Raw genomic sequence first — 12,783 nt, 5'->3', positions numbered from 1 at the left:
TGGTTGCTTTAAGCCTAGGTTGTATATTTGAGATATTTCCTGTTTCCTGAGATACGCTTGTAATGCTATAAACCTCCCTCTTAGAACTGCCTCTGCTGTGTCTTGTAGATTTTGGGGGGGAGTGTTATGTTTTCATTTTCATTTGTCTCTAGGTATTTTTTGATTCCTCTGATTTCTTTATTGATCCAGTGGTTGTTCAGTAGCATGTTTGTTTAGTCTCCATATATTTATGTTTTTTTTGCAGGGTTTTTTTTTTTTTTTTTGGTGGTTGATTTCTAATCTCAGTGTTGTGTTCAGAAGATACTTCATAGGATTTCAGTTTTCTTAAATTTACCAGTCTTGCTTTGGTAGCCCAGCATGTCCCAGGGAATGTTCAATGTGCACTTGAAAAGAATGTATTGTGCTACTTTTGGATGGAATGTTCTAAAAATATCCATTAAGTCAATCTGGTGCAATGTGTCATTTAAGGTGTGTTTCCTTATTGATTTTCTGCTCGGATATTCTGTCCACTGATGTGAGTGGATTGTTAAAAGTCCCCCACTATTATTGTGTTACTGCTGATTTTTCCTTTTAGGTCTGTTAACACATGCCTTATATATTGAGGTGCTTCTATATTGAGTGCATATATATTTAACTGTTGTCATATCTCTTTCTTGGATTGATCCCTTGATCATTATGTAGTGTCTTTTTATCTCTTATAATGACTGTTAATGTATGTTCTTATTTTCATTTTGTTGTTTTAGATTTGTTTTTGTAGGTCTTTTTTCTTTTCCCTTTTATTGTGATTTAATGACTGTCTTTAGTGTTGTGTTTCATTCCTTTTTCTTTTTTGTGTGTGTATAGCTATTGTAGATTTTTGGTTTGTTGATATGAGGTTTTGTATATAACAGTCTGTATATATACATGATTGTTTTAAATTGCTGATCTCTTAGTTTCAAATACTTTTCACATATCCTGCATTTGTAATTTTATTTCTCTCACAGTTACTTTTGATATCATATTTGTGTATGGATGATTTCCTTCCTTTACTGTATGTTTGCCTTTACCAGTGAGCGTTCCCATTTCATAAATTTCTTGTGTCTAGTTGTGGCCTTTTCTTTTTTGCCCAGAGAAGTTGCTTTAGCATGTTGTAAAGCTGGTTTGGTTGTGCTGAATTCTTTTAGCTTTTGCTTAACTGTAGAGCTTTTGATTTCTTGAATCTAAATGAGAACCTTGCTGGGTATAGTATTTTTTTTTTTTTTTGTCTTTTAGGGCCACACTGTGGCATATGGAGGTTCCCAGGCTAGGGGTTGAATCGGAGCTAGAGCTGCCGGCCATAGCCACAGCACTGTGGGATTCAAGCCCTGTCTGTGACTGTACCACAGCTCACAGCAACGCTGGATCCTTAACCCAGTGAGCAAGGCCAGGATCTAACCTGTGTCCTCATGGATACTAGTTGGGTTCATTAACCATTGAACCATGACGGGAACTCCTGGTTATGGTATTCTTGGTTGTATGCTTCTTGTTTCATCGCTGTAACTATATTCTGCCACTCCCTTCAGGCCTGCAGAGCTTCTTCTGAAGAATCAGCTGATAAGCTCATGGGGATTCCCTTGTATGTTATTTATTGCTTTTCCCTTTTTTCTTTTTTTCTTTTTTTTTTAGGGCTATACCCATGGCATATAGAAGTTCCCAGGCTAGGTCAAATCAGAGCTACAGCTGCTGCCCCATGCCACTGCCGCAGTAACTTGGGATTCAAACTGCATCTGCAGCCTACACCATAGCTCACGGCAACACTGGATCCTTAATCCACTGAATGATGGCAGGGATCGAAACTGCATCCTAGTGGGTACTAGTCGGATTTGTTTCTACTGTGCCACGATAGGAACTCAGATATGTTCTTTAAAAAAAAAAAGGTCTGGATTTTCTTACTTTCCTTCCCCACATTTTATGATTTTGATGTCCTTTTTTAGCATCTTCTTATTTATCCTTTTGCTCTTCCTTGTGTTTATCATCGCTTTTGCAATAGTTTTTTTTTTTTTCTTTTAGTTCTGTATACTGGCTTATTTAAGTGATTACTTTCCAATTGTGATTTCCTCCATCCTATTTATTCTTACCTCTTTTTCATTTAGAGGAGCCCTCTCAGTGTTTCTTTTAGAATGGGTTTAGTATTGCTGTATTCTTTCAGTTTTTGTTTGTTGGAGAAATTATTTATTTCTCATTTTGTTTTAAATGATATTTTTGCTGGGTAAAGTATTCTAGGCTGCACATTTTCCCCTTTTAGAACTTTAAATATATCTTGCCACTCTGTTCTGGCCTGTAATGTTTCTGTGGAGAAATCAGCTGATAGCCTTATGGGGGTTCCCTTATAGTTAACTGTTTTGTTTTTCTCTTGCCGCCTTTAGAATCCTCTCTTTATTTTTAACTTTTGCCATTTTTATTATAATATGTCTTGGTGTGTGCCTGTTTGGGTTCAACTTCTTTGGGGTTCTCTGTGCTTCCTAAATCTTGATTGACATCTGTTTCCTTTAGGTTTGGAAAGTTTTCAGCCATAGTTTCTTCAAATGTATCTTCTTTTCCGTCTCCTTCTAGGATCCCTATTATGTGTAGATTGGCCCAGTTTATATTAAGCCATAGATCTCTTATATTGCTTTCCTGTTTTTTCATTAGTTTTCTGTCTGCTGTTTTTTTTTTTTGTCTTTTTTTTTTTGCCATTTCTTGGGCCGCTCCAGCGGCATATGGAGGTTCCCAGGCTAGGGGTCGAATTGGAGCTGTAGCCACAGGCCTACACCAGAGCCATAGCAATGTGGGATCCAAGCCGCATGTGCGACCTACACCTCAGCTCACGGCAACACCGGATCGTTAACCCACTAAGCAAGGGCAGGGACCGAACCCGCAATCTCATGGTTCCTAGTCGGGTACATTAACCACTGCGCCACGATGGGAACTCCTCTGTCTGCTGTCTTCATTGGGTGATTTCCATTATTCTCTCTTCCAAGTCACTAATTCATTCCTCTGCCATTATTCATCCTGCTCTTCAGTGCCTTTAACTCAGTTTATGTTTCTGCAAATGAATTTTCTAATTTTTTTCTTGACTCCTCCTTATATTTTCTGGTGCCTTTCTAAGCTAATCTATATTACTATTTATATCCACTCTTAATTCCTTCATATTTGCCCTTAATTCCTTCAGTATTTTCACTGTCTCCTTTTCCAACTCAGTTCTATCAAACTGCAGGGTCTGTTTCATTGTTTGTTGCTTCAGGTGAATTCTCCTTTTCTTTAAGCTGGGAATGGTTCCTGAGCTTCTTCATTGTGCTTATTTTTCTTATTCAGTGAGTTTAGGGAAACCAACCACTGTAGTCTTGGAGGGCTATTTATATGCAGGAGCACTTCTGTATATTTTGTGGGGGCTTATTATTTATTTTTGGTGCGGGTGTTTGGATATTTGCTATCTCTTTCCTCAGTGTAAGGAGGTTGTTATCCTCCTGGTAGATTGCTGTGTGTGCTTCCAGGGAGATGGAGGCAATGGGCAGGGTTAGTAGTCAGTGCTTGGTTGCTAGGCTCTTGGACAGTAGCAAGGACCTGTGGGAAGGTGGTGCAGGCTGCTCCTAGTTGCAGGGCCCTGGGAGGTGGTAATGAGCCTCAGGCAGGTTTAGGCAGTGCCTGGAGCATTTGGCAGTGGTAGCTGTAGGGCATATGTGTTCCCAGGGGAGTGAGACCAACAATGGGCAGTGTTCGGTTGCAGTGTCCTCTCTGCCACCCTCTGAGGTGACTGGGGCTGCAAGTGGTGCCTGTTCAAGGACTCCTACTGGTGGAGGGCCATGCCCACCTCTGGAGTCAGAGGTAATTGCGGTGGTTTGCAATTACCTATAGACCATGCAAGAAGCACTCCACCTTGCTTAGCCCACGCAGGAGGTGCCACCACCTGTAACTAGCTTAAGAGGGGCCATCGCTGGCACAAGAGGTGCCTTGATGCCCGTAGCCCTACCCTCAGAGAGTCCACACATTCACAGAAATTCCTATGGTGGTCCGCCTCTCCTCCTCTTGCCCTCCCCAACAGTGGTGCTTTGCTTCTCCTTCAGGCTCAGACCTCCTCCTGGTTCCCTAGCTGTGGCTCCCAGCTCCCCAGCCCTTGGTGCCCTGCTCTCTAGTTCCCTCAGGTGGTCTCCACATGGCTAACCCTAGTCCTCTCCCTGGAACTCACCTCCAGAGCCTGAGTCTCAGCACCCAGCCCCCACCTGAGTGTCTCAAGCTATGATGTCCAGGGGAGGTGGTGCCAGTAGTCTTTGTGGCTCTCTCTCTGCTTTGCCTGCTGAAGTCCAGCTGCAGTGCTTTTCTTTGTGGCTTTGAGGTCCCTCTGTCTTGGCTGATCTCCGAGATCAGTTAGGTGGCTTCCCAGGGTGTGGGTTCCTTTCTTCTTTCTCAGGTCCCTCTCAGGAGTGATGGACCCATCCTGATTCCTTCCTCTCTCTCTATTTTTTCCTTTTGTTTTACCCAGTTATGTGGAGGGTTTCTTGCTCTTTTTGGAGGTTTAAAGTCTTCTGTCAGCATTCAGTAGGTGTTCTGTGGCAAATCATTCTGCACGTAGATGGGTTTTTTTTTTTTTTTGATGTGTTTGTGGGAGAAAGTGAGCGCCGCCTCTTCCTTCTCTGCCATCTTGATCCTTCCAACTCATGTAAGACTTTGAAAAGATGTTTTCTTAGTGTCATAGCTTGTCTCGAATACAGGTTTCTTCATCTCTTTTATGGATCTTTTTTTTGTCTCTTTGTGTTTTCTATGGCCGCACCTGTGGCTTATGGAGATTCCAAGGCTAGGGGTCTAATCGGAGCTATAGCTGCCGACCTACACCAGAGCCACAGCAACATGGGATCCAAGCCTTGTCTTCAACCTACACCACGGCTCACGGCAATGCCGGATCCTTAACCCACTGAGCGAGGCCAGGGATCCAACCTGCAACCTCATGGTTCCTAGTCGGATTTGTTAACCACTGAGCCATGATGGGAACTCCATCTTTTATGAACCTTTATGTGCTTAAAATTGTTATTCTTATAACTAAAATGTTGATTTTTTTACCTCTCATTGTGAAACTATTGGTTGTTTTTTGTTGTACAGATACTCAATTCTGTGTCAAATTTAAGCATATATGGATTTCATTTTCCCCTCAAATTAGAGAATTTCCCTGGTCTTATCTCTTGTTAAGTAAGAAAAGGCTTGCTCAAAAATGTAAGACTGAAAGGTTCTACAAAATTCTTTGTGCACTGCAGGATATTTTTTCTTCACAGAAATCTACAACTTGTTCAGGGACAGATGTTTCTCTCAGAAGTTGTCAGGCTCAGTAAAAGATTCAGAGAAAGAATCTGTGGTGGGTTGTATAATCTCCCTGCAAAATTCATGTGCACGTGGGACCTCAGAATATAATATTATTTAGAAATAAGGTCTTTGCAGGTGTAATTAGTTAAGATGAAGTCATATAAGGTTGAGGAGTCTTTGGGTTTGTATGCCTGATAATCATTTTATTGCCTTTTTCCTGTGCAGTACAGCAGTCACTGCTTGTGAATGGCCTTCTGTAACTCAGGTCAAAAAACCGGGAATGGACTCATCTGAATAAACGTGGTCCTACATGTTACTGTATGGTCTAGAAAGACCCCTGAAGAAATGGCCAATGAGGTTACTTGGTCACCATGAATTACTTTAAGTGCTAGTATTATGTAGTGAAAGAACTTCAAAAACATTCAATCATGGTCTATTGAGTGATCTCTAGTGATGTTATATGGAATTCTAGGGTTGCATGGAAACCTAGTTGTAAAACCCTGGTGTAGATTCTCACATTTTATACCCCTTTGGGAAAGTTTTAACAAAATAGTGGCCTTTATATTCCTTACCTAATTACATATCCCTGAAAAAAATAAAACAGTTTGTAATTTTTTTCTAAAAATTTTATGGTTATGTGTAGAAGCAGGGCATGTATGGGAAATCTCTGTGCCTCTGCTCAGTTTTGCTGTGAACCTCTATCTGCTGTAAAAAAAAAACTAATCTATTTTAAAAATTAAAATAATGACTTTTGAAACTACAAGATCTGATACAGTTTTACCCTGAGTTCCTATAATTTGTTTGATTTTTTGTGGTATTATTGAGAGGTCAGAGTGCTAGGTAAATATTCCTATTTTATTTATTACACAGATTATTTTCCTAAGTGCTAATGTATATTTCAAACCTCCATATCTGCGAATGAACTATAGACATTGCATGGATTTTTCTTTGCTTTATTTATATAACGGATAAGTTCTAAATCAGTTTTATAATGATTCTAAGAACTTGAGAGATCTATAATAATCTGGGATTAAGAAAACCAATCATAATATTTATTGTTTATGTTTTATAGTTGTTCTAGAGATTGATGTACAGAACCCTGATTTATCATTAGGCAACAACCATACTAATACCAGGAATGTTTTATAGAGTTGTCTGGGAGTTTAGAAGAGGATATACTGGCAGCAGGATTTCTTGACCACAGTGACATATCTTCTCTAGTACAATAAAATTTCATAATTCATCATTCTTTCAAGTCTTTTTACAGAGACCCTGTATTTATGGCAGAATACTTAACATTAGTTTCATTATGAATCTGTTTATAAATTAAAATGTAGAAATCAATGTCTTTTCCAAACTTTCTGCTTTGGTGTTATATTTAAAGCTTCTATTTTTTACTGTCTTTTGTAAGACTTGAAATTCTTCCATAACTTATTCTGAGAAATTTTATGGTTAGTTTATTCACTGGCTTTCCATTAAAATACTCTTCTGATACCGATTCAGCAGAAACTCCAGGGAATATTGATCTTCAGTGATGGTTGATCCTGTTTTTGGTTGTTTTTTTTTTTTCTTTTCTTAGAGATAGTTGAACTAGAGACGTTAATAGTTCTTTTAACTTACTGTTTTTTTTTTTTTGGTCTTTTTGTTTTTTTAGGGCTGCATCCGTGGCATATGGCTGTTCCCAGGCTGGGGGTCTAATCGGAGCTCTTGCTGCTGGCCTACACCAGAGCCACAGCAACATGTGTCTTCAACCTACACCACGGCTCACGGCAATGCCGGATCCTTAACCCACTGAGCAAGGCCAGGGATCGAACTTGCAACCTCATGGTTCCTAGTCGGCTTTGTTAACCACTGAGCCATGATGGGAACTCTTTTTTTTTTTTTTTAACTTTTATTTTTATGGCCACACCTGTGGCATATGGAAGTTCATGGGCCGGGGTTGAATTGGATTTGCGGCTGTGGCCTATGTCACAGCCATAGCAACACTGGATCTGAGCCACATCTATGACCTAATGCCACAGCTCACAGCATTGCTGCATCCTTAACCCACTAAGCAAGGCCAGGGATTGAACCCACATCCTCATAGAGACATTGGATGCTTAACTCACTAAGTTACAATGGGAACTCCTTTACTTAGGTTGTAAACATTTGCCATAATTTTATCTCAGATAGAAAAGCCCTAGAGGAGTTCCTGTTGTTGTAGTGGGTTAGGAACCTGACATAGTATCCATGACGATGCGGGTTTGATGCCTGGCCTTGCTCAGTGGGTTAAGGATCCAGCATTGCTGCAAGCCGCAGTGTAGATTGCGTGTGTGGCTTCAATCCAGCGTGGCTCTGGTATAGACCAGCAGCTGCAGCCCTGATTTGACCCCTAGCTGGGGAACTTCCATATATCTCTATTGTGGCTGTTAAAAAAAAGCCCTAAAGAACTTTTAAGATAATTACCTAGAAACTGTCCATAGAATTAACAATGACTTTTGAAAAAAAAAAGATGTAAGGAAAATATTGAATTATTATTTAAATTGAAGTATAGTTGCTTTACAATGTTGTGTAATATTGAATATTAAAAAACTTGCAAACATTTTATTTTGAAGTAGTTTAGTACAAAGTATTCCCCTCTAACCTTTACCCCATTCCACTCATTTTAATTTTAAATATTTTAGCACATTTGCTTATCATTCTCCCACAAATGCATGATTATTACTTTTGCTCTGTAGTGATGAGTAGGTTGACTACATCATGCCTCTTTACCCTCTCTACTTTTTCTCTGGGGTTTTTTTTGGTCTTTTTCCCTTTTCTAGGGCCACTACTGTGACATATGGAGGTTCCCAGGCTAGGGGTCTAATTGGAGCTGTAGCTGCCGGCCTGCACCAGAGCCACAGCAACGCAGGATCTGAGCCGCGTCTGCAACCTACATCGTGGCTCACGGATCCTTAACCCACTGGGCAAGGATCCTTAACCCACTGAGCAAGGCCAGGGATTGAACTCACAACCTCATGGTTCCTAGTCGGATTTGTTAACCACTGAGCCACGACGGGAACTCCTATTTCTTATGTTTGTTTTTAAGAACAGTAATAGTCTCTTCTATAGTAGCATTAGAGTTTTCAAGTGCTGATAGTTTCACATTGTTTCTTTAATCTATAGTGCATATTCCCATTTAATTGGTTCTTTTTTTTTTTTTTTTTTGTCTTTTTAGGGCTGCACCCATGGCATATGGAGGTTCCCAGGCTAGGGGTCTAACTGGAACTATTGCTGCCGGCCTACTTCAGAGCCACAGCAACACCAGATCCGAGCTGCATCTTCGACCTACACCACAGCTCCTGGCAACTCCGGATCCTTAACCCACTGAGTGAGGCCAGGGATCGAACCTGACACCTCGTGGTTCGTAGTTAGATTTGTTTCCACTGCACCGTGACGGGAGCTCCTTAATTAATTCTAATAATATCGTTTAGAGCATTTTTTCCCCAAATATTTTAAATTGTAGTTAGTTCCCATGTAAACATTTATTTGAAATAGACTGTTCGTCTTAAAATCTTAAGTATTGACTTTTTGTTCTTTTAACAGCTAAACCAGGTGGACAGGTGAAATGTCAGTATATTTCTGCCGTGGATAAAGTTATATTTGTGGACGATTATGCAGTAGGGTGTAGGAAGGACCTTAATGGAATCTTGTTGTTAGACACTGCTCTGCAAACTCCCGTTTCAAAACAGGATGATGTGGTTCAGCTTGAATTACCTGTTACAGAGGTAAGTTGATATCAGTGTCAATATGCTTTTCTACTTAATGAAGTCTCAGACCTATTAGCTATTCAATGGGATTAGATTATCCTTTGAGGATATTATATATGTACCCCAATAAAGAGAAAGAATTTACATTGATTGCAACTTTTTTTTTTTAATTCAGTTTTTTTTCTTTTGCTTTTTAGGGCTGCACCTGAGGCATATGGAGATTCCCAGGCTAGGGGTCCATTCGGAGCTATAGCTGCCAGCCTACACCACAGCGACAGCAATGAGAGATCCGAGTCACGTCTGCGACCTATACCACAGCTCACGGCAACGCTGAGCGAGGCCAGAGATCAAAACTGCAATTTCGTGGTTCCTAGTCAGGTTCATTTCTGCTGTGCCATGGTGGCAACTCTGATCACAACTTTCTTTAAATACTTATTTAAAGAAATTAATCAATTTCTTATTAATCAATGCTTATTAAAATGGTATTGCAGTGTGAACTGTAACAGATTAAACCACTGTAACAGAGACACCTAAATACGATTTACACAAGATAGTTTCTTTCTAGTAACAGTGCAGTGCCAAGTATAGGGACAGCTTGGTTTACCTCACCATTTAGCTGCCATCTTGTGAGTCCAAGACAGCTGTTTCAAGTCTGACTAGTTCCCAGTCTTAGGTAAAGGGAAGGCAGGAAGCCAGGGCAGTACGTTGGTGTTACCCACTTTCCTTCCCTTCTTTTCTCTTCACCAACCTCCCTCATCCCTTCCCACCTTTTCTCTCTCCCCTTCCTTCATTTCTCTTGTTCCTTTTTACAAACTCTTTCACATACACCCTTTTGATATTTGGCCAGAATTTGGTCACATGGCCACATTAAGCTGATGTGGTTCTTTTTCCTGTAATATTTAAAAAAGGAATAAAGAAGTTCTGTGGTGGCCTAGCAGTTAAGGACCTGGCATGGTCACTGCTGTGGCTTGGGTCACTGCTGTGGTGTGCGTTTGATCCCTGGCTTAGGAGTTTCCACATGCCGCAGGCATGGCCAAAGAAAGGGGGGGGATAAATATTAATGGACAACCAGTAATCTTTGCTGTGTATCTTGTTTCTTAACAATTCCAGTTTACATTTGCAGTTATATATATTTTCTCTTATATATTAATTACTTAATTTATGAGTCTATCCTAACGTAAATCCTTTTTGTGTGCTTTGATATTCATATCATGTAACTTGGAAGTAAATTTTTCACATATATCAGATTCTAAATAATCTCAGAATATCAAAGATTATAAAGCTGTACTCCCTAATAACGTAGGATATTATTTTCTGTCTTCATACCAAGTTGTTGATGACCATTTGTTTTATATTTGGTGGATCTTTATGATTAGTTAATAAAGTTACTGTAGAATATTTTGCTTTTTTAGGACATGGAATGTGTTAATTTGTGAATTTTAAGTGCAGTATAAATGTTTTTTGTTCTCTCTTTGAAAGACTTTTTATAAAAAAAAGATAGCAACACATATCTACTTCGATTCATATTTAGGGTCACATCACTGTCTTGTAGTATATGTTAATATTTAAAGCATGTTACCAGAAGTTTGATTTCTGAAAACACTGTAGCCATCTTTTTGTCATCAGAATATCTTAATCTGGGTACATGTCTAAAATCTTTGGAATTAGTTGTATTCGTATTGAACATATTTTATACTCTTCTACCTGCTGGAATTTAGATCAGTTGATATCCGAGCTGCGTCTGCAACCTACACCACAGCTCACGGCAACACTGGATCCTTAACCCACTGAGCAAGGCCAGGGATCAAACCTGCAACCTCATGGTTCCTAGTCAGATTCGTCAACCACTGCGCCAAGACGGGGAACTCCCTAACCAAAATTCTTAATTAAAATAATAAGTCTAAATTTCTATGTCTGTATCTATCAAAATCTGTATCCATCCTTCATTTATCTAATAAGAAGGGAAGAAAGTATGTATCGTTGCTGTGTTCCCTCAGTTCTGTAAAGCCTGAACCTTTATAGAAACTTTACAATAATGTATATCCTTGATAAAAGATATACATTATAGTCTACAATGAAAGATATTTCAGTATTTTTCCTCCCTCACCTTGCTAGCTCATAACATCTATTGTTAGTTCTCTCTTTTTACCTAAATAATTAGAACTCTTTTGTTCACATAATATTATTTGTAGACTTTCCACCATCCCAGGCATCCTTCCCCCCACATTAGTTTGTCACTGTTGGTGCCTAAAGTATGGGGTCCTACGTTTGGTTGGATTAGTGTGGATATATTCTTTTCCATATATTGACCACTTATTTCTATTAAGGTAGTTCATATTGAATATGTGGGTAACAATGCAAAGGGCTTTAAGATTTTTTTTTTAATTACCTGCTGACTTAGTGAATCATCCCTCTTGTCCAGTGTTTTCTGTCTTGCTTTGATTTACTGAAACTTTACCATGTGGACAGCCCTTAAACATTATTTAAGTTTGTTTTAAAAAAGTTTAAAAAGGGTAAGCTTTAGTAACTACTTGTCAGGATTAAACTATTTGTATAAGGATCTGAATTTAACATTTTTTCTTGTGTCTAATTTTTTGCGATCATCTTTTTTATTTAGGCACAACAGCTCTTATCGGCGTGTTTAGAAAAGGTAGATATTTCTAGTACAGAGGGTTATGATTTGTTCATCACACAGCTCAAAGATGGTTTGAAAAATACATCTCATGAGACTGCAGCAAACCACAAAGTTGCTAAGGTAAGAAGTTAAAAATTACTTAGAGGTTATAATAGAAGGAACACCTCTATACTTCTGTCTTTCTCCTCCTCACACTGATGTGGGAGATGGTGGTTTGAATTAAATTCTTAGATGTAGTTAATTAATTCTTTTGTTAATTTAGTTAATTAATTCTTTTTCTTTTAAGATTAAGATTTGCAAGTTATAAATGTAGTACATATAAAATTTTTATACCACAGGAAATAAAGTAAAAGGTAAAAGATATTTTCCTAAAGATAACTTTTATATTTATAAATATCTTCTTTTCAATTACAGTTGAAATTATACAAAAATATCATGATATATTTACTGTCTTAGTTTATTCAGGCTGCTAGAACAGAATACCACTGATTGAGTGGTATTCCTTCTGGTGAAGTTCTTCCTGGGTCATAGCTGGCATCTTCTCACTGTTCTCATGTGGTGGGAAAGGCAAGGGATCTCTGTTGAGCCTCCTTTATAAAGAAGGCTGCACCCTCATGACTTAAGTACCTCCAAAAACTGCCTACTAATGCTGTCCTATTTGAGTGTTAGAATTTCAACAGATGAATTTAGGGAGAAATGAATATTCAGACTACAGTATATACCTTTTTTTCTTTTTTTCACTGAAGAATGTGTCTTGAGTATCTGGGACTCAGACTTCTGAGGAGGAACCAAGGGGGTACTCAGGAACTTGGAGATTGGAATTTGTAGAACTGAGACTCAAATCTCAAAAGAAGGTATTACTAGACTAATGTTAGTGCCTCTGAGGGAGCTCTATGTGATTGGTTCTGGGAATGTTAAGAAAACAAAGTGAAAAACCTCTGAAGACCAGAAGAATCCACTGCTACCACCAGATCCTTTGCTAAAAAAATGTTGGCAGCAAAGACAAGTAATAGCAAGGAACAAGTCTTTCTCCCTTCCTCATGTTTTCCAATTTCCATCCTGTGTTCTTTTTGTCAGAACTTAATGGCTAGGAAACTAGTTGGCAGAGAAGAGACAGTAGTTTACAGAATC

At 39.0% G+C, this 12,783-nt stretch overlaps 1 protein-coding gene across 12 annotated transcripts in view; it reads left to right on the top strand.

The window, feature by feature from the left end:
• BIRC6 (baculoviral IAP repeat containing 6) overlaps nt 1-12,783 on the top strand; it is a 250,519-nt gene that overhangs the window by 29,475 nt on the left and 208,261 nt on the right. For all 12 annotated transcript variants that reach the window (XR_007135165.1, XM_047782321.1, XM_047782326.1 and 9 more), the window contains exons 2-3: nt 8,854-9,035; nt 11,635-11,772. Coding sequence is in view for 11 of the 12 variants with exons in the window: in XM_047782321.1 (XP_047638277.1) it covers nt 8,854-9,035; nt 11,635-11,772 (320 nt within the window). In the remaining variant the exon portion in view is untranslated. The remainder of the gene's footprint in view (nt 1-8,853; nt 9,036-11,634; nt 11,773-12,783) is intronic.

This window comes from Phacochoerus africanus, chromosome 5, assembly GCF_016906955.1.
Source record: "Phacochoerus africanus isolate WHEZ1 chromosome 5, ROS_Pafr_v1, whole genome shotgun sequence".
In the NCBI taxonomy this organism is placed as follows: domain Eukaryota; kingdom Metazoa; phylum Chordata; class Mammalia; order Artiodactyla; family Suidae; genus Phacochoerus; species Phacochoerus africanus.
Note: the sequence above shows the minus strand (reverse complement) of the source record. Positions and strands in the feature narration are given on the sequence as shown.